At 36.1% G+C, this 22765-nt stretch overlaps 1 protein-coding gene across 1 annotated transcript in view; it reads right to left on the minus strand.

The window, feature by feature from the left end:
- Positions 1-546: 546 nt before the first annotated feature.
- Positions 547-22765, minus strand: part of slc10a7 (solute carrier family 10 member 7) — a 187179-nt gene continuing 164960 nt past the window's right edge. Inside the window, exons 9-12 of the mRNA XM_052010338.1 lie at positions 21179-21230; positions 19001-19074; positions 4560-4705; positions 547-2241 (exon numbers count right to left, since the gene is read on the minus strand). Coding sequence (XP_051866298.1) covers positions 2203-2241; positions 4560-4705; positions 19001-19074; positions 21179-21230 — 311 coding nt within the window. The 3' untranslated portion in view covers positions 547-2202. The remainder of the gene's footprint in view (positions 2242-4559; positions 4706-19000; positions 19075-21178; positions 21231-22765) is intronic.

Raw genomic sequence — 22765 nt, forward strand, 5'->3', positions numbered from 1 at the left:
ACCTTAAGAGGACCCTGGATTCTCATTTGTTGAGATCAATGGATTTTTGGACATCGAGGATCAAGCAAAAAAGTAGATATGCACAGTTAAATCCATGAGCACACTGAATGATAGATCATGCAGAAGGGGTCCATGGCCTACCTCTACCTGTGCTTCATATGTTCTAATGTTTCATAGCTAATTACAAAAGATGGTCTTAATGTCATTGAATTGATAATGGTAAAGTAGGTTATTTGATTATCACTCAATTGTATAGCTTTTTGTAATAAATACTTTAATTTATAAAGACAGTATGTTTTTAGTAAGGTTTGAGAGATCAGACTAAAGTTTTAAGTTAAAATGGAAATTAGTAATTCATTTTCAAATTACTTAACAAACCTTAAAAAAGCACCTAATCCACTGAAAATGTTGGAAGTAAAATTGTGAATCCATTGGCCAATCTCTTCATGAAGAACTATAAAGTCAGAATATCAACCTCTTACATGTACACTTCACACTAACAAAAGTAAAAAATTATAAAACAAATTTGAGTACTACTACAAAGTCTGTGTGAACTGTGGAATCATTTTGTTTTATTGATAAGCCATGTAACAATAAAAAAAGTAAATTGAATGAACACGAAATAAATTGGTTCTAACAATAATGAGCTACATGACATTCAATGAGGTTTAAACATATTAATAGTAATGACTCACAACCAATAACTTTTATATGCTTACCCAACTCTCAGAAGATACAGTATTTCACCTAAGATCTATTTTGCCCAAAAACAAATACAAAGTGACGATGTTAAGAAACAATTGCAAACGAGGAAAACAACTTGGCAAAGGACAGTGAAACCAAAGACTTGATAATCGAAGACTTAAGCAGAAGTAAAGCCAAATGCAAGGAAGGATTGATCTAATTTGCACTAATACTAATTATATGTCACTAATGGCCCCATTACTTCAAGGATAATACTTGAGAATTTATAAATGCAATCATAAAAAGTATCCCTGTGTTACATTTAATAAATGAACATGTAACTGTCCAAAAGAATTGTGCCTTTATCTTTTATACTTAAGTAGCAGAAATCCACCAAAGAGTCTATTTTAATTCAGGTTGTAACATCACATATTATGTTATGTAAAAAGGTGCATGTAAAATAAAATAATGCAGGTCCTCATAATACATTAATTTGGTAACATAAAATGATATGGAAGCTTCCAGAACCTTCAATGCTTTCTAATAGTTAATTTACAAGGTTGTTAATATTGGATAGATTCTCCATCAACCAAAATATTAAGACACAAAATTTTGTTTCATCAAATTTAAATTCAGGCACACCATTATGAAACAGTAGAATTATACTAATACTTCCAAGGAGTTTCCTGCAGAGAATTTACAGAAGGCTGAATGATTGAATGAATGTAGAATATTCAGTATTTCCCACATTCAGTAACGGTTAAACCATAATATCTACCCCAGTTTTAATTATGCCTCATTTGAATAGGTTAATCTGACTGATTTAAGGGTAGTGATTCAACTTGATTGGAGGCCTTCCATTAATTGCCTTGTCTACCGTCAATCTGGCAAAAAACCACTTAAATACATCCACTACCCTTCAATTCAATAAATGTCAAGCACTTTGGTTTTAATGGGAACAGACACTAACAGAGTTAATTTCTGTCCCTTGCCCACTAGAACAGCACTTAGACATACTATGGAATTCTCAAGGGACAAAAGACAAAAAGCTTGGTGAATTGAATATAGAAAGAGGGCAACTAATGTTAGAACATTATGGATAAAGTTTTATGGTGGGTTGGTGGGGAGCATGGGGGAATGCGAATGGAAATGCCCAATACAACATTTGAATTTATTTAAGAAAAAGAAACATAAAGAAAACCCCTTATATTTGACAGCTAAACAGCATTTTGCCATGTGTTTTGTAAATAATTTTTGCCATTTAAAGTCATTCATACTCCTTGAACAAATTGCTGGAATATTCCCCTCTTATTCATGCAACAATTCTTGTGCATGGAGAAAACAAACTGAGAAATTCAGTTGTACTCTTAAGGCACTTAATAATATATATTTTCAAAATTAAACATATGCAAATTTCTTAGGCATAAATGTTCACTTAATCATTTTCTATAAGTTTTACATACTGTACACTGCATGATATGTATGTACATTGATACAAAATAAAAGATTCCACCGATGTTATACAGGAATCTTCACCTGTCTTGAGAGGCTCAGTGCCTGTGAATGACAAAAATATATCTATTTAATTTTGAATCAAACAGCTATTCAGCTTCATATCTCTTTCCATAACATAGATATATTAAAGCTAGCTATAACAAAGAATGTTTCTTTTAGATTCAACTCACCAGACGCAACCAAAGAAATTGTGAAAATCACAGCATTTCCAAAGTTATTCTTAAAACTGGGTTTTGTTTCAGCTTTATAAAACATTGTTTGGTGAGAGTGCAGGCATTAAATTTACAGTTATTGAACCATAAGAAATAGGAGCTGGAGTTGGCCATTCAGACTTCTGAGCCACCTCTGTCATCCATCAAGATCCTGGCTGATCCTACAGCTCAACACCATTTTCCTGCACTATTCCCAAATAAGAGTCACAGCACAAAAACGGGCCCCTCAGCCCACCATGTTTGTGCCCACCAAAATTCCTTGAGAAATCTGCTGATCTCTGTTTTGAATGAACTCAGTCTGAGCCTCCATATTCCAAAGATTCACCACTCTTTGTGAATGAGGAAATTTCTCCTCATCTCAGTACTAAATGATTATCCTTTATTCTGAGATTGTATGCCCTGGTTCTAGGGTCCTCTACCAGGCAAAAATTTCACCTTGCATCTAGCCTGTAGAGCCCTGTAAGAATTTTGTATACTTCAATGAAATCTCCTTTCATTTATCTAAACTCTAAGGAATACAAGCTTAGTCTAGTCCTCATACAGCAAACCCTCCACCCTTGGAACTAGTATAATGAATCCTCACTGTATTCCTGTTATGGCAAAGTATATACATGTTAGGTAGGGAGACCAAAAACTGTGCACAAATTCCAACTGCAGTTTCACCAAGGTTCTCTACAATTGCAGTAATACTTCTTTATTCCTGTACTCAAATTCTCTTGTATCTTGGCTTTCAGTGACTTGTGCACAAGGACATCTAGGTCCCTTTGAATATCAACATTACTCAATCTCTCACCATTTAAAACCTACTCTACTTTTTTTGTTTTGTGCACCAAAGTGGATAACTTCACAATTTTTCACATTATATTCTACTTGCTATGTTCTTCTCACTCATTTAGCTCGCCTGTTTCCCCTTGATCCCTCTTTACTTCATCCTCCTACACACAATCCCACTGAGTTTAGTATAGTCAGTAAACTTGTCAATGTGACACTTGGTCCCCTCATTCAAATTGCTGATATATATCATGAAAGCTAGAGCACAAGCGCCTATCCCTGTAGTACCTTACTAGTCAGAGCCCACCTATTGAGAACAATCCACCTATTCCCATTCTTTGCTTTCTGCCTGCTGATCAATTCTCATCTATATATATTACCCCCAATTCCATATGCTCTAATCTTGTTGACCAACCTTGTAAGTGAGACCTTAATAAAAAATCTTCTGCCTATACAAATATGCCACATCTACTGGTTCCCCTTATCTATTGTGCAAGTCACATCCTCAAAATAAAACTGTAATAGTCAACCATGTTTCTTTTGTAAATCCATGCTGATTCTACCAAAAACTTATATTCCTCTCAAGGTGTTCTGTTACTATATCTTTCATTTAATGTATGGCTACCTGACGTAGTCAATAGCTATGGTCCAAAAATGTCTTACCACCCCTTTCCCCTAGTGATCCAGTTCATCCATCCTTCAAAGCGACCTTCTCTATATGGGTTGAACACAGGGTTCTGGGATCTTTTAATATGCAAATCATATGACATATAAAAGATGCAAAGCAACTGTGATGGAAAAATGTGTAAATTGTGAACTGCTAATTTGGCTTGTCGGTCATTGTCCTACATTCAATAAAGGACATTGAACTGAAATGTTAACTCTGTTTTCACAGATACTGCCTGACCTACTGTGCATCTCCAGAATCTTGTTTTTATCTCACATTTCCAGCATCTGCAGTACCTTTCACTTAACAAAAACTCAAAGTTAACATCACCCTAATATTTCTTTCCTGATTTATTGGTGGTGTACTGTAGTATGTAGTTTTGACTTCTGAATTTGAAGCAAAATGGGAGTGAGATGGGCTCAGAGGCACAATGGCAATGGGGATAAATCACTGACTTTTTAGTTGATAAAATTTATGGCATCTTTGAAGTAATGCAAGGGTTTCAAAATTTACCAGAACTGTAATAAGAGTTAGAGTAAATTACATTAAACAAGCAGAGGTGTATTCATGCCATCTGAACTCTGCTAAAGTGAAACAAACCAAAGCAGGTAAATGTTTGCAGCAATCCTTTGTTTAAAAAAAATACATTGCTAATAAACCTAATACATTCTAATTATTTCAGGTTACTTATCTGGCTCAGTAGGCCTTACTTTTTGACGAGTGATCATCCAGGATTTCACTGTTCCAACTAACAGACCGCCTAGCAGAATCTGGGTGGGATGATAGATGAGTAATGGAACAGAGATGAGGGATAAATGTTCATACCCTGAAAATACTATCTTCAGCATTGGAATTCCTGTAAATAGAAAACAGATGCAAAATTGTTGGAATTCTCCCATATTTTTGATATTTAATACTTGAGAAAATATAAAAGGCAACCATTTTTGTTCCAATTTCATATTCACGGCACTGAAAACAAAACCCATCAACCACTTTCCCATATATACCTTCTTTGCCATTTGAGTTGAAGCTTCAGATGGATGGCTTAGATGCTGAACCTTCATTTACCCTTGTAAAATGAGACAAATTGTTTAATGGGATCCTGATGCAATACTGTATGTTCCATTTGGGCCTGGTATTTTGCACAAGTGCTAATTATTGGTATTTTGGTTTGAGAAGCCAAAGCAGAAGTTCTTAAATGAGCTGTTATAACTTGCCCAGGAGAAATTCAAAAAAGATTGTGAACAATTTTTGTGGATCAGCAGGAGCTATAATTCTCCTCACAACCCTGTTCCCACAACTACGTCCAACCAACTGATGTCAGTTTCTCTTTACCATTTAGGAAACACATGCTGCATGGACCTTCAACTTGGACATGACATAGACATCTCCATTCCTAACCCTGGTGAGATTCAAAGGTTTTGAACATAGGTTTTGAATAGCTCTGTTCCCATGTCATAATTTAGAGGCTTTTTCAGGTAGAGAATCATAGCATTATAGAGTTGTGCAGCACAGAAACAGGCCCTTTCAGCAAGAAAATAGCAGTTAAATAAATCATTTTTTGATTTGGTCTTCACTGTGGAGGTCACTGCAAATATCTCGATAACAGATGGGCTTATTTCAAATAACACAAGAACTTGTTAAAAAAAAACTCAAGCACGTGGGACAAAGTATTAGAATAACTCATGGGACTAAAGGTAGACAAGTCGCTAGTATCTGATGGCCTGCCTTCAAGGGTTTTAATGGAAATGGCTGCAGAGATAAAGTAGACTCATTAGCTGAAATTTTTCAAAACTCACTAAATTCCAGGAGGGTACCAGAAAATCAAAAAACAGCAAACTTGACTCCCTTGTCCCTTGTTGTTAAGGGATTTCTTATTGATTTCTGTTGCTTTAGCACTGCTGCAAAGGCACCTGAGGAGAGCGCTGTACCTCAGTAGGATGTTCAGTTGTCATAGTCAGCTTTTCACAAGCATGTTGTTGATTTCTCACTCGTTGAGGCTTTCAGAAATGACTGTTAATGAGTCTACTGTCATTGTCATTCGTACATAGAGAGTCAGATCTGCTATAATGGGCCTTAAATTGGCAATTAAATACCAAAGGCAGATAGTGTGATGGTGACTTTCTATTTCCCCACATTATCTCTATGCCTGGAAGAAAGGTTTGGGAACTGGGGTCCAGGCATTCCTTCCCTTGCTGTCATTGCTGAGGTGCTTCTCATCTGCCACCTGCTGTGCCTGTTTTTCCACCTCCTCTTCTTCCTTCTCCTGCTACTGGAGGGCCTCAGGCATAATCAGCACTGTCCTGGATGGCGAGATTGTGCGGGAGGCAGCACATGGCAGCTGATGTGGACCTGCACATAATGCTGCTGGAACTGCTGGTTTAATTTCTTGAGCAACACAACTGTTGGGGTTGAACTGCACTTTTGCAACCTTTACTCTCAAACTCTTTCTGTTTAGAAATTCATTGCTATGCAATCCAATTTCTAAGCATACTAATGAATATTAAAAATGGTTTCTTATTCTGAAAATCTTTAGTAACAGCTGAAATGTATGAACTATCAGAAATTTGCTGAAAGATCAATTCTGAAAGATTAAGTACAATTTGCAGAAATAAACTGTGATTTGTTGCAGTTATATATCAACATGTATTTAAATATAGCCTGCATATATTATTTCCTTGTGAGTTATTACTGTCTTTGCATATCTTTCCCCTCATTGTTTGTTTTGAACCAACAGACTGAATGACAAGTTAGTTTCAAGACAGGTGCATCTGGTAGCATAAACTTACTGCACTTGCACAGGAAAAATAAAACATACGATAATAACAACTCTATGCAAGTACCATAATCATAAAACTAACTTCATGATAAGAATTAAGAAAATGAATTTTTTTAAATGCAAACTAGAGTTGAAGGTGAACAGCTCTCCAAGGTCCCTAATTAATCAGTAAGGATTCTAAAAGTATTGGTTGTGTGTAAGATGTGAACTTAGAAATAGTATATAAGATGAAAGATATTGTGATCAGATTTCATTTGCAATGAATATATTTAAACATGCCAGAAGTGATCATGTGGCATGTCCTTTGACAGAGCCTCAGTGACATATAGGCATGAATGATAGTACTCTATCTATGTATTTATGAGGCACTGAACTCTTACATTGCAAATACTTGTAAAAGATTAATCGAATAGTTCTTGATTACAATGCACTGTCTGTAAAGCAGGTGGTAGATATGTACTTAAAATGGATTCTTCGTTTCTAATGTAATTTCTAGCAAGAGATTTTTTTAGACAAATACCAAGTGTGAGCTGATATAGAGCACTTTCTCAGAACATTACTACCCAATGGGAAATGACTAAAGTACAACATGTACTATTTCTATGTCATGCATGGTTCATTCTTCTAAAAGTCAGCAAACAGAAGCTGACATTCCGGTATATTCCATAAGGAGCATTTTCAAAGCACATTTGCCAGCAACCTTTAGCCTGTAATGTAGCAATCTGCGGGAGGACAAAGTAAACATAAATAGTAATTTATTTCTCCTGTACTTGATGTTCTTTCAATTTCGGGTGGAATAATGTATTTTCAAAAATGTTAATGGTGATCCTAAACTGCAGAGATCAAATGATATATAATGTCAACATTACTTCTGGGTTACATTACAAGCCCTTGGTGCAAGCCATCAAATAAATGCAAATATGATGAAAAAGAAGTCAAAATAATACTTTTCTTGTTTTATAGATAGCTTGCCCAGGTTTTACTTCTCCATTCCCCTCATCTTTCTGTCCTTCAATAAATCCACAACCCTCCAGTCAAAATGTGGGCAAATATTTTGAGGAGATCCACAATAATTATTTGGCATGATTATCTTCTTTTCTCATTTGATCACCTACAAATAAGTACTAAATTTGTTCCTGGGTTTTCTGAAATATGTGATTTGGATTTTTATATTTATTTAATAAAGATGTAGTTCTAGATTTTAATCCTAGCATTCTACATGTGAATTTCAGCTTGGCTAAATTGATTGTACTTCCACACAATTATTATTTCTTACAAAAATCTTGAACTCTCCTGGAAGTTTTGGTTCATTTGTTTTTTTCTTTTGCCTCCAACTCAGAAAGCTGCAGATTCAATCTTCCCTCCAAGATTTTAGCACAAAATCTAACCTGCCGTTCATTGCAAGCCTTGTGTTTCTCTATTGTAGTGTGCTCCTGAATAAATTAAGAATTATTTTGTTCATCCTAACTTTTTCAGGTGGGAATAAAACACCTGAAGGCACTCTCCTAATTAGTGCAGGGAGCTACCTTAATACCTCAGCTAGTTAGTCAGTCATCTCTTTACATTTTGTAGAATTTTATTGTGCATAAAATGGCTTACAGTATAAATAGTTACAACTCAACAACATACTTTGCAGTACCTGAAGCACTGAAAACTTCTCAAGTATTCATGATAAGGTACCTAAGACATTTTTTTATGTGGGTTTTAAATGATCTTTATCCAGTGATGATGGAAAATGTACCAGTGTGGGTAAAATAGGTCCACAACAGTTTAACTACATATTAATAAGTTTGAACATGTATTATAGCTTGTCACTGATGGGGTGATACTTTGTCAGAATTGATAGTTTTTAGAGCTGGATAATGACATTTTATCCCAATTTTGATGAAAAGTTATTAAACTGAAACATTAACTCTATTTTTCTGTGCACAGATGCTGCATGACCGGCTGAGTATTTCTAGGATTTTCTGTTCTAATATTTATGTTGGTTAGTTTTTGTTTGAAATGGAATATCTTTTAAGTAAATAAAGTTAGAACATTAGTTATAGTCAGTCTGCTAATAATATAGATAACATAGAAGTACCTGAGACACATCAGATGCCAGCTTGATGAAAAACTGGACCTGTGGCTTCCTGAGGCTTAAAATATGTTTATTTCAGATGGTGAACACCAAGAGAATTTGTGTCTAATGTACCTATGTCACATTAGGCCTCTGACGTTCATATAATTAAGGTGATTGCATCTGAAGAGGCTGTAACATATCAAGAATAGAGATTGGTGTAGCTGAAGGTAATTCAAGATTTGCACAAAACACTGGCAAGCCCACCTTTGGAACACTGCAATTTTGCACATACGTATATATACTTATATTGGATAGGGTCAATTTCGACTGAGAAATATACTTGCAGGTTTTAGGGCTTTTTGTCATCATGTCACCCATGCAAACTTAAGTTTACTTTCACTGTGGAAAAGAAGATTAAGAATAGAATAGCTACTGCAATGGAGAAGGCCTACAAAACTGTCCTAAAGCTAACCTGATAGAAGTGATCTCTCATTTCTAGGAGGCAGTGAAGAGTCTTCTGACAGTTTCTTTCCCCAACCAAAAACTAAAATAAGCTCTGGGTAAACAATGAGATATGTTGGGTTATTAGCTGTTCTGGGTATTGGATGCCTAACATTTCAAAGCCAGGTGATGCAAAAACAGAAATGGTATCCTGAAAGTAAGGAGGGCATGTTTTGGATTGAATGACAGACAATGCATAGAAACTGCAGGGAAATCTATTGGCAAAAGCAATCTGGAAGATCAATGCGATAGTTCTGATTATTGCTATTCAGCTGGGTATTCTGGATTACGCCATTCTATAGCAAGGTGGATAAAGTGTCAAAGTAGTATACAATGCAAAGGTCATAAAGTGGCAAAGGGAATTAAATTTGATAGTTTCCAAAAATGGATGCAGGATAACATGTGCCCAGTGTATTGCAGGCAACATACCAACTTCAAGCTGCCTATTTGGTAGTGGTGGAGGGGTGTTTCTATGATGGAGGTCTGTGACTAGTGGTGTCCTGCAAGGATCAGTGCTGGGACCTCTGTTGTCTGTGATATACAAATGACCTGGATGAAAATGTAGGTGATCAAAGTAGTTAGTTTGCAGACAACACAAAAATGGGTGGAGTAGTGCATTGTGAGGGAGGTTTTCAAACGACATAGCAGGATGTAGATCAGTTGGAAATGTGGGAAGAGAAATGGCAGATGGAGCTTAATCTGGACAAATGTGAAGTGTTGAACTTTAGGAGGTCCCAAATTCAAGCATTTAAACATTTTCAAGTGATTTTTTTTAAGTTAAGAAAAATTATATAAAATTTTAATATTCAGAAACATTCTCTGACAGCTGGTAAGTCTGGGGGTATAGCTTCACTGGATGTCAAAGCAATTTTGTGGGTGGGCTTGCTATCTATGATCAGAAAATCCTGTACGGAACATGGTTCACCAATATGCCAGGAATTTTCTCACAGGTGCAAGTTTGTGCTGGGAGACCTATACCAGATGTGCATGGATTCAGTGGGCAGTTAATAGGCAAGAATGAGCAGCAAGCACCTTAGTGGAAATTCTGAGCCATTATGTTTCGAATACTGATCAATACAAGTGATCAGTAACAAAGCTTTCTCTTCCTTTGGAATAGATGGTTATTTTTTCATTGCTTTCAATCTACTAATCATTCAACCAGGAAAATAATTTGGGAAGGTTATGGAAGTCAGTGAAAAATCTGGAACTTACTTTTCATCATAGTGCTTCAACAAAATATTGATGCTATGTTAATACTTAGACAATGATGCTTAGGAGTATCAAATAGCAACAGGAATCAATAACTATCAATTTCAAAAATACAGTGAATGATGGTACACTGAAAAGAAAAATGTAAAAGGAAGTTTATAATCTAGTCCTGCACTGATCCACAATTGATGAGAAATAACCACTATTTCTTATATTTGTGAACAAAATAAGTTTTTACTGTAAAGAGTAGTAGCTGAATTGAATATTACAATTTCCTTTATTAAGCTTTATTGTAGATGCTAAAGAAATCCACATTCTTTTTAAAGGCTTGAACTACCAGGAGATGAAATATTGCAAAGTCTATCATTTATTAAGACAAAAAAAGTGATACGACTGAAAAAAGAATGAGATATTGTCATTGACATCTGTTTTTCATGGTAACGGTCATAGATCACATTTGGAAAATCTCTTCAGAAAATAAGTTCTCCATTTGTCCACCTCTGTGACAGATTGTGTGCCCAATAAGCAAATCTGATCATCAGTTCTCTCTCTCGGGCACAATTTTGCAGCAGAAACAATGTGAGCTACTTATTATTTCTACGAGTCTTTTAACAAGTGTGGATAAGTAAGTATGGAGCTGGTACAACTGTAGAGAAAATTTGATTAAATCTATTTGCTATACAGCAACATCATAATTAGTTTTAAGTAAATCCCAACATGATAAATTGATAGAGATTTAGAAAGTTGATTAAAAATGCAGCTGGCATTCAAGACTAGAACTATAAATGGGAACAAACTATGGACAATAATTCAGCTCTGAAAACTGAAGGTAAACCTAGTCAATTATATCACAAAGGTTGGAGAAGAAGACTGGCAAGTGATATTGTGGGTTAAATATCAGTCATTTATAGAATCATTAAGTAAAGGACATTTCATAGATGGGTTGAAGGGTCTTTTGGATCTGTATTTATCATGTCACATTTCAGACTACTTGTGACAGCATTCCAGCTGAGCCCATCAGTAGCCTCATCTGATGTTCATCTACTCATCTAGCCACCCTGATATAATTACATTCATCACACTTATCTATCAACGTACTGGAGCACAACTAGAAAATTCACTGGGAACAAATTCAATGGAAACAACATTTGTTGGAAGTCTACAAAAACATTTTAAATTCATTGAGAAGGAAGAAGTGCTTGTGGAAATATCAAGACTTCCTTCATGGTTTTCATTTTCCATTTTTAAGTGGAACCAGCAGATTGATGAGGTGAGATGATTAAGTCTGAAGAACAGTTACTTTTTTTAAAGCAGAATATTGTGATATAATTACTTATTATAACAACTTTTATCTGATAAGACAAAGAAAAGTCTAAAATTATTTTAATATAAATTACTTGTGAATTACTGGGTTGCCACACCAGATGATTTGATGTTCTCATTTTCAAAAACATGCAAATGTATGGAGACACTTCCTATGAATAGCAGGTTTACTGTAATGAATAAAAATACCAATATATACATAAAACTGCAGTTGTGCACAGCCTATATAACTCTTTGTATACTTTGCAGTTTAAACATATAAAAGCAAAATTCTCTTACTTTTGTAGTAAAGAATTGTCAAAGAGAGGACAACATGATATTGGTACATAAACAAAACTTAACTGTTCCAGTCAAAAACCTTTATCAAACCAAGTGAAAACCAAGTTTAGATTATTTGCATAAAATGTAAATAAAATTTCAGATCTTCATTTTGTTTTGTTTTCCAATGTATTTTACACCTAAAGCAAATCAACTATCTTTAAAATATGCCAATCTGATAATGTTATTGATTTGAAGCAAATGATCATTAGTCTTTAATTCTGTTTAGTAAACCAGAAGCACTGTAACTTTTAATGTTTGACTCTCATTAACACAAGCTAAACATTCCCACAAAACAAAAAAAAGGAGATAAAATTGATAATTTTATAACAAAGTGAATTAAATATATATAATTTTAAAATATAATAATCTATTCTGATAGGAGTTCAAATATGATCATTCCTTCAGAATAGCTTTCGTAAAACTTCCTTTCAAATCTTGTGTGCAAACATTTATTATACATCATAGCAATTTATGACATTTTTATTATACATTACATTTTTTTATATAAAGTAATTTCAGTTAATACTTCTGTACTACTGAGAACTAAATTGAACAAAAACCCAGTCACAGGGAAAACTACACCATTTTTAAATAAAGCAGCATTATTATTTGATTTTAACAGAATTCAAGTGCTTAGGACATCTGAAGTCCCCAGAAACATCACTGACCTCTATCTATACAACTGCCCTCTACAAAGTAATTTCATATTGTGAATGGATATTTATGAGGTTGGAGCAGAAAAACCCAGTGCCACTATATTAACTGAGCTACAATGAACACTACGTATTCCCATTAGGACACCCTCCTCTTGTTCAACAAACTCTTGGGAGCTTAAACATGTAGGATTTCCAACCGAACAATGTCAAGCCATAGCTCAATGTCAGGTTCAATGCGACATTCCGTGATTAAGGGTCAAATTGTCACCTCATCCACTATCAATCAATGAAAATGTAATCTGGCAAATAATCTAATGAAGGCAATGAATCAAACTGAATTTCACTAAAAAAAATCATTAAGTGATTTTATGTTCCATGCAGTTGATATTCACTACAAATTTACATGGAAACTAAATACAGCAGATTTTAGAAGAATAAATTACATTTAAATAAGCTTACTCTAACACCATGGTAGAATGCATTCTGCACTCTTTTCCTCTTTTCCAAAAATGCCTCTATACTTATATCAGTTAAAGGAATGTCCTTATGCATAAACTGACCTTTGTATTTCTCAGTAATTAACTGAAAATGACCTGTTCATACATTTACAGTGATTATCTCATATCTGTTCTTCTCTAAATGATGTCTTTTGGAACTAATGGCCAATTGCTATTATGTTCCAAGTTTTTAAAAGTTCACAGTAAATTCTCATAATTATTTTTCCTCTAATTCTCTTTTCCAATCCACTGTTTCAATGTCCATCTTTTCCTGCTTTCTGATTGGTTGTTCCACCAATCACATTCCAAAATAAATCTGTTGAGAACCAGGAACATGTCCTCCTGAGCTGAACCACAGCCCCCGATTGTCGTTTGAAAAAGAGACAATAAATGTCAAAAAAGATGTTCCTTTGCCCCCTCTTCTCAGTTTGTGACTCTGACTAATGGACAACACGTGTACTGTTACAAAGACAGTAAACTCTAAGACCCTACTCCTCTGTTCCATAGCTATTCTAGAACAGCTGGAAAACTGACATCTATCAACAAATGTGAAATGTTTCCTAGGTACATTGAGCAACAAATATGTAAGACTTAACTATTTTGACCAGTTTTCATCCTGATGGTTTCCTCTGAGGTTATTAAAAAATGTTTAAGTGGTAAACAACAGTGCCATCAAACAACAGTTCTCAGAGTTACCTTATTATCACAAAGCCAGAAGTGGATGTTTGCAGATGATTGCACAATGTTCAATTCCATTTGCAGCTCCTCAGCAAATGAAGCAGCTCATGCCTGATTACAGCAAGAATTAGACAAAATTCAGGCATGGTCTTTCAAGTAACATTCACATCACAAAGGTGCCAGGCAATGAGCCTCTCCAACAAGAAAGTGTCTAACTACCTGCCTGTGACAATCTATGTCACTACCATCACTGAGTCCCTCCCCATCAACATCTAGCTGGGGTTCACGAATGACCAGAAACTCAACTGGATCAGCCACATAAATAATGTAGCTATAACAACAGGTCACGAAATGGGTATTCTGTGGCACAAGTGACTGACCTCTTGACACCCCAAGGCACAAGTCAGGAGTGTGATGGGATACTCTCCAATTGCCTGGATGAGTGGTGCTCTAACAACTCTCAAGAACTTTGACAACATTCAGGACAAAGCAGCCCACATGATCGGCATCCCATCACTGACCCTAAATATTCATTGCCTCCACCACTGGTGCACAGTAGCTGTAATGTGTATCATCTACAAAATGCACCGCAGTTACTCAGGCTGCTCCAACAGCACCTCCCAAACCTGCATCCTCCACCACCAGGAATGATATGGCAGCAGATGCATGGGAACACAACCACCCTGCAAGTTCTCCTCCAAACTGTACACCATCCTGACTTGGAAATATATTGCCAGCCCTTTATCTTGTTGAAACTCCCCACTCAACAGCATTCTGGGAATACCTTCACGAGAAGGACTGTAGCAATTCAAGAAGCTGGCTTAACACCACTTTCTCAAGGACAATTATTAATGGGCACAAAGTGCTGCCACTACCAGGAATGCCCATTTTAGATCCTGAAAATGAATAAAAAAGATCCAATGCTCAATTTGGCCTTCGTCAGAACTACACAACTCTTAACTCCCTCTGGCTGTGGACAAAAACCCTGCACATAACAAAGGTAAATAGAGGCTATCAATTTAAGATTGCATTCAACCAGGCACAAAGTAAAAACTTTGGGCAACTGGAATTCCACTGAGCAGTTACAGTCAATCTGACACACAAGAGGATGGGTGTGGGTGTTGGAATCTCATCATCACACTTCAATGACATTATTAATGGAGATCTTTATTTTTCACATTTATTTGTGGGTGCATGGGTGTTGCTGGAAAGCATTTATTCCCCATCACTTTCTTGAGAACCATTATAATGCATATGGTGAAGGTGCTCACACAGTATTGCAAGGAAGGGGGTTCCAGAATCATGATCCAGCAAATATGAACGAACAGTAATTTATTTCCAAAACAGGATGGTGTGTGAATTGGAGGTTCCCACGTAATTGCTGCCATCTGGAACAACCAGGATAGATGTCACAGGTTTAGGAGAAATTGAAAATTGCAACTGAAAAATCCTTGATGAATAGATGCAAAACATGGTACATGTTTATATGGTAAAACATTGTAGCACGAAGACATTGTAGCACCAGCAGTGGAAGGAGTGCATGATTAAGATGATGTAAGGATGCTAATCCAGCCAGCCACTTTCTCCTGGATGACGTTAAAGCTTCTCAATTATTGAAACAACACTCATCCAGTCATAGAGAATATACTGACACAACCCCATTTGATGTATTCAGGCAGGTTTTGCTGCGGTAAACCCAATCTCTAACCGGTTCATGTAGGCAAAATATTTATGTGGCTTGTTAGCTTTGTCAAGGTTGGCCTTGACACATTTGATAGTGAGGGTTTTGATGATGTTAACATTGTTAAGTGCCAAAGGGAAGACAGTTAAATTCTCTTTTGCTAGAATTGCAAATTGTCTTACATTTTTATAGCCCATATTACCGTTTATAAGCCCGAGCTTGAAAATCCTTAACGTCTCACATCATTTGACCATTGTGCAATCTTCAGAACACATTGCTAATTTTTGTCAAGATACTGGGAAGACCAATAATGAAGTAGCTAAAGCTGGCTGGGATGAGGAAACTGACCTAAGGAATTCACTGTAGCCATGCATTTCAAACCTTTCAAACAGTTTGTCTGTGTTCTCACTCTCTAACTGCCCTCATTTCATTGCTTTTAAGAACAAAAGGCTATGTTCTCTCTCCCCAACTGCCATTATACTATTGACCTGATGGCCTTGTTTACAGCTTATCCCCAGGTAACCCTGGTCTTACCCTATTAGAGATATTCCCAGTGTCCTATTCATTCCCCCCCCCACCACCCTCCCCCTCAATACTAACATATTTTCTTTCCTTCCCAATTCTGATGAAGGGTCTTTGACCTAACATGTTAAGTCATAGAGCACAGAACAAGGCCCTTTGACCCATTTTATCTATGCAGATCATCAATGATGATCAAGAATATGCTGAAGGTTTAGTAATTGGCCAGACAGTATTGTCCTGCTGTTTTCTGGACAAAACATCCACTGGCAGATTTCCACTTTGTTGTTCGGATGCCAGTTTTGGAGCTATGCACTGGAAAAGTTAGGCTTGATGCTTGACTGGTTCAGGAGCACACTAACTCTTAGTATTAAGGTCCCATAACATTTCCTGTATCCAATGCACTCAGCAGTTTCTTGCTATCACTGGGAGAATTGGATTTGTTGAAGACTGGTTTATATGAATGACCATCTATTTGGAACTTCTGCCTGAATGCTTCCTGCTCTGCCACCGTTGGAAATTTGGCTGTATATGAATCCTCTTCCTCCTAATAATGCTTAGTAGTCCACCACCAATCATGACTGATTGTGTCAGAACTGATCTGATCAGTTGGTTGTGGAATCACCTGACTTTGTCTTTTGAATGCTACTTCTGTTACTTAGCAAGTGTATAAAACTATACTGGAGCTTTACCAGTTCAACAACTTATTTTTTAGGTATGTCTGCTGCTACTTCAGACAGCTCTTCTACACTCCTCATTGATTCAAGGTTTGTCCTCTGGCTTACCGGTAAGAGTGGAGTGAGTGACATACAAGGCCATGAGGTTACTAACTTACGTGGAATACATTTCTAACGATGATAGTCTATAGTGCCTCATGAATATCCACTCTTAAGCAGCTAAATCCATTCTAAATCTATGTAATTTAGCAGTGGTAGTATCATACAGCACGATGGTGAGCTCCATTAGTATGAATACAATACTTTGTCATCGATATATCTGTCCTTGAAATTATTGATTAAAGTAATCACTGCACAATCCTTGTGAAGACGGAGTACGAATTCAGTCAGCTCAGGTAATAGTTTGAGCTGTTCTTTGTGATGGACGTTATAGACCCCTCACCGAAAGTTCATTCTGTGACTGTGTCACTCTTAAATCTTCTCCTAAATAGATTTCAACATACATTCATACTGATTTGGGGAGAGTGATAGGTGGCAAACAGCAGGATCTTTCTTTGCTGATGTTTGATTAGAAAGCTAGAGGCACAATGTTACTTTTGAGAACTCTAAGGGCCTCTTACTCTTGAGTGCATACCACTATATTGTCATTTTTGGGGTCTGTCCTGTGGTGGGTCAATATATTCCCAGGCCACAATGGGAAGGTGAATGTCTGCTCAAGTGCAATTAAGGGCTCCATTCTTACCTGAGCTGTTTTCAGATAGTCCACGAATAAATATGACCACCAGATATTGAGCGACATACTTGATGTCTTCCATGTTTCAGGTAAGACCTACTTTCTTTGGGCTGTGGTTGAGAAGGGGTGGGGCCTTTGATCATTGCCCCAGATGTCCATCTCCAACGTTACAATGTCATGGGGATGCATGGTTCCCACTCCCATTACCAATCCACCACTCAAAGCAAAAGCTGCCTGAAATCTGCTCCACTATTTGATATGGCAATTCCTGCTGAAAACTAATGCTTTTAGATTTCTTGCTGTGGTAGGAATTTACATTTTTATGCTTGTACTTTGTACTCGGCTTTTGAAACAATGTGCAGTTATTAGTTCCAATCAAGCAGATAACCCACCATTCAAGGTCATGATTAATAACAGCATGTCATTATTGTTTCATCTGAACCTATATCTGATAAAGATTGAAAATTTGGGCCAAAACATATACAGAGGACGTGAGGAAAAATTTCTTTAACCAGAAAGTATTTATGATCGGAACTTGCTGCTTACAGAAGTGGTGCAAATAGAGTTAGTTAGGGTTTTACGAAGGTAAGGGGATAGGCACAGCAGAAAACTAATTTGCTGGGATAAGGGGAAAGAGCGGTAGAATGGGTCATGCTAAATTGTTCTATGAGGATCTGGTGAAGGCATGATGGGCTGAATGGCCTTCTTCCACGCTGTAATATTTCTATAATTTCCACATATAACTTGTCTTGCAGCAATTAAGTGCAAAGGGATAGATTACTTCTTTGCTGGCATTCTATTGTCTTTGTAATAAGTTGGTAAGTTACATCTTAAATTACTAATTTTGTTTGTTCTGAGTATTGTTAGAAAGAGGAAAAAGTCAACACATTTATGTACTTTAGGAATGAACTGATTCTGTCAATATATTGCCACCCATCATCTTTGCTGACTATTGCTTCCCCAATCTCTTTTTCATTACCTGGAAGTAGTATAGATATTGCTATACGACCTTTGATAACCACAGAACCACCAAGATACTTTGTGGTCAATGAAATACTTCTTAGCTGTAGCTCAACTATGGGAAGTTGTGGCTGTAAATTTGCTAACAGGATGCTTAACTACAGCTGCTAATGATCAGAAGAATGGCACATTCATCTATCCAGATGGTACAATTAATGTGACTCTGGATTTGAGATAAGTTCCAGGTAAAGATTCACACTCAAGAAGGCCTCCTTAAAAATACTCTAGCTATAACATTTAGCAGACAGGTTTTAAGAATTAGAACATTTTGTATTCAATATTTGTGTCTGATATCAATCAACAATTATGCAGTACAGGTAACATTGACAGATCTTAAAATCACCAGTGTACTTTGTTCTATTCTACCTTGTTTAATAATAATTGTGTTGACTGAATTGATTATTATCAATAATTTTTGAATTATGGAAACAAGAACAACATTTAGGAACAGATTGTACTGCTGACATTGCCTTTTCTAAAATTAGATTTACTTACCAAGAGTCAGTGATTTATGTGTGGAACAGAACATAATGGCAACTGTGTCTGCAGCCGTAAAACCTGACTTTTTTCTGAAAGAGAAGTTGAATACACATCTATTTTAACAAATTGTTACAGTGAATTTTTATGGAAATATCATAGAGACATGGAAACATACAACAAAGAAGTTAATTTGGCCCATCACACCCATGCTAGCCAAAATAAGAGCTGTCTAACTAAATTTCGCATTCCTGTTTTTGTGTTTTGTCTTGTAGTTAATAAATCAAGCACTCATTCAAGTACTTTTTACGTGTATTAAGGACTACTCAGTCTGTATCCTTTCATGCAGAGGTCAAGATTGCCATAATCCTCTGGGTGAACACATTTCTCCTCAATTCCCCTCTGATTTTCCTTACCAAATCTGTATGTCCTGTTCACCTGTCTTTTAAAGGAAATGTCCCTTCTATCCACTCTTTCATGGCTTCTCATAATTTGATACATTTCAATTAAACCTTCCCCAGACTTCTCTCATTCAGAGAGAACAATTCCTCCCTCTCCAATCTTTCCTCATAGCTGAAATTCCTTGAAAATTTCTTTGAAATCTCGCCAGTGTGCACTTTAGCGTTTTCAAATTCTTCCTGAGATGTTGTGCCTGAACCATAGGCAATACTTCATCTGTGTTTTATATTGTTCTACCTTGACCTTCCTAATCTTGTTTTCTGAAGGAAGTCAACCATTATGTCTTCCGTTTGTATTCAGTTTCAGAGTAAGAATCTTGGGTCAAAAGCAATTGTGTTTAACTTAAAAGAAAGGAATTACAAGATGATAGTGTTGGCTAAAGAGGACTGGGTAGATAAGTGAGCAGGAAATACAGGAGATGAACAGTAACAGATATTCTAGGAGACATACCCCAGTAAGAAGGAAAGATACTAAGGGAGGGATGAACCAACCATTGCTAGCCAAGGAAGTTAAAGAGGGTATTAAGTTGAAAGAGAAAGCATATAAGGAGGTAGAAGTCAGTGGTAGATCTGAAGGCTGGAATAAATTCAGGATCCAGCAAATGAGGATAAAAATAATAAAGAGAAGAGTATTAAAACAGACAAGAAGAGTTTCTTTAACTGTACTTAAAGGAAGACAGACGACTAAATGAACATAAACCCCTTGACAATGAAGCTGGGGAAGTAGTTATGGGGAACAAAGAAGTGGATGAGAAGCTAAATATGTATTTTGCACTGGTCTTTACAGTAGAAGATAATACAAGCATCCCATTAATCCTGAATAATCCCAGGAGGAATCAAATATTATCAACATCACCCGAGAAGTGGTATGAGACAAACTAATGGGGCAAAAGGCTGATAATTTTCCTGGTCTGGATGGTTTACGTCCCAGGATCCTAAAAGAAGTGGCTAATGAGACAGTGGATTTATTAGTCATAATCCTCCAAAAGTCCTTACATTCTAGAGAAGCACCAGAGGATTGGAAAACTGCTGATGTAACAAAGAGGAAGGGAAATAAAAAACAATTAGCAATATCAATTGTTGGAAAGTGTTAGAATAAATTAGCAAGGAATTAATAGCAGCACGTTTGGAAAATCATAATCTAATCAAGCAGAGTCAGGATGGCTTCATGAAGGAGAAATCATGTCTGACAAATTTATTGGCGATTTTTGAGGTAGCCTTAACTAGAGTAGATGAATGGGCTAAAAGACTCTTCATCAAAAAGAGTCTTTGACATGAAACATTAACTCTCTTTCTCTTTCCACAGATGCTATTTGAATTGCTGAGTGTTTCCAGCATTTATTTGAGTTTAGACAGGTATTGATAGGTTAAATAAGGGAGCAAAATGTTGGCAAAGTATGTGAAAATGTGAAGTTGTTAATTTTAGAAGAAAAAGCATAAGAGTGGAGTATTATTTACATGAATAAAAGCTGTGTCTGCCTATGTTTCTATACATTTCTCTGTATCCTACTGTAATTGTGCATCCCATTGTCTAATTTGCTCTCCTGAGTGTATTATCTAAAACCCTTCCTGACTGAATTCTATTCTGTCTATTCTGGATTATTTCTGCCAATCCAGCTAGTCCATTGATATTTTCACCCACCAGAAAAGGCTGATGATATTTTCAATATTTTCAAATTACTTATTTTATACTAACCATATTCTATTTGCAAATATAAACAAAAATACAATTACCTACCTTGTTGAGATGAAAAAGGTTAAAAACATGAAACTCAGCTGAAGGGAAAATACTAAAAGAAAAATGAGAATAATATTTAATATTATTCAAAAATACAATTATTTTCAAAGTGCATGTAATTTGCAATCCAATTAGATTGAGAAGCTGAATAACTGTTGAGATAAATTCATTTTATATAAGTTTGTTTAATATTTCCAGCAATTTAAGCTTTTAATTATCAAAATTTTAACTGTCAAGTGTAAATTTTCAAACAATATTAAAATTTCAGGTTTTTCATTATTATTTACAATTTTATTGTGACAATTGTGAGCTCTCTATCTGAATATTAAACACCATTATAATGGCCCACTCTATATTTTCAAACATACTTTTATGATTTTACAATAAAATTTGTTAAAGTAAAAATTAAACCAGCAATATCAAGTAATTTATTTATAGAAGCCATATCTGGCAGTCAATCAGGACCACCGCTATACTAAACACCTGAAAGACTGCAGATGCTGGAAATCTGGAACAACACACAAGAAATGCTGGAGGAATTCAGCAGGTCAGGGAGCATCAATGTTGGGAAATGAACAGTCGACATTTCGGCCAAGACCCATCATCAGGACTCTGATGAAGGGTCTCGGCCCGAAACATCAACTGTTCATTTCCCTCCAGAGATGCTGCCTGACCTGCTGAGTTCCTCCAGCATTTCTTGTGTATACTAAACACTTGTTTTTTTTATTTTCCTTAAACTGTGTAACTTCTAGTATTTAAAGTAATTTATATCATAAGTTAAAGTCTCACAATAATTATAACATTTGCATGAAATTTGCATAAAAATAGAGTTGCAAAGCAGAATGCAGTTTTTAAGACTGGGAATAATGATAACTTTTACTGATGTCCAAAGACTACACTCAATTCAAAAACAAACTCTACGATACAGAATAAAATGTTAAATAAAAATCATTGGAAAATAAATATATTTGAACACTGTTGTTTCTGACATAGGTTACTGTAATCTTCAAACACAAATGACCTCCAAGATATTTTAGTTCAGATTGAGTTCAGAATTATTGTGAACTAACTCCAGGGTGTTTACAGGTTAACATGAATATATAGAATTTGTTGATAGGGGCTATAATTATCTGTGAAATTTTATTCTTCTTAGATAGTCCCTTGGGATTGAGGACAACCTGCTTCATCTCTAGTTCTGCAGGTTCTGAGATGACTGAGGTGGCCAATGTGGGACCTCCAGACTCTGCCACAGGTGGGACATGAGATGTTTGACAGGATGGATGGATGGGCCATTTGGTAGATGATGGGCTCCTTCTCCCAATTTACTCTGGGCTTCTGAATGGTCCCTCGTGTTCTCAATATCATCCTTAATGGTCCTTCTCCATTTTGAGTGGTTCAGGGATCAGGTTTCCCATGAGTTGGTGGGAATGCTATTCTTTTTCAAGGAAGCTTTGAGAATCTTTTCCTCTGTCCATCTGGCAATCTCTTACTATGACAGAGCTCAGAATATAATGTCTATTTCAGGAGTTTGGGTGTTGGCCATCTGTGCAAAGTGGCCTGCCCTTTAAAGCCAACAGGTCTAACATG

The sequence above is a fragment of the Pristis pectinata genome, chromosome 2, assembly GCF_009764475.1.
Source record: "Pristis pectinata isolate sPriPec2 chromosome 2, sPriPec2.1.pri, whole genome shotgun sequence".
Lineage (NCBI taxonomy): Eukaryota > Metazoa > Chordata > Chondrichthyes > Rhinopristiformes > Pristidae > Pristis > Pristis pectinata.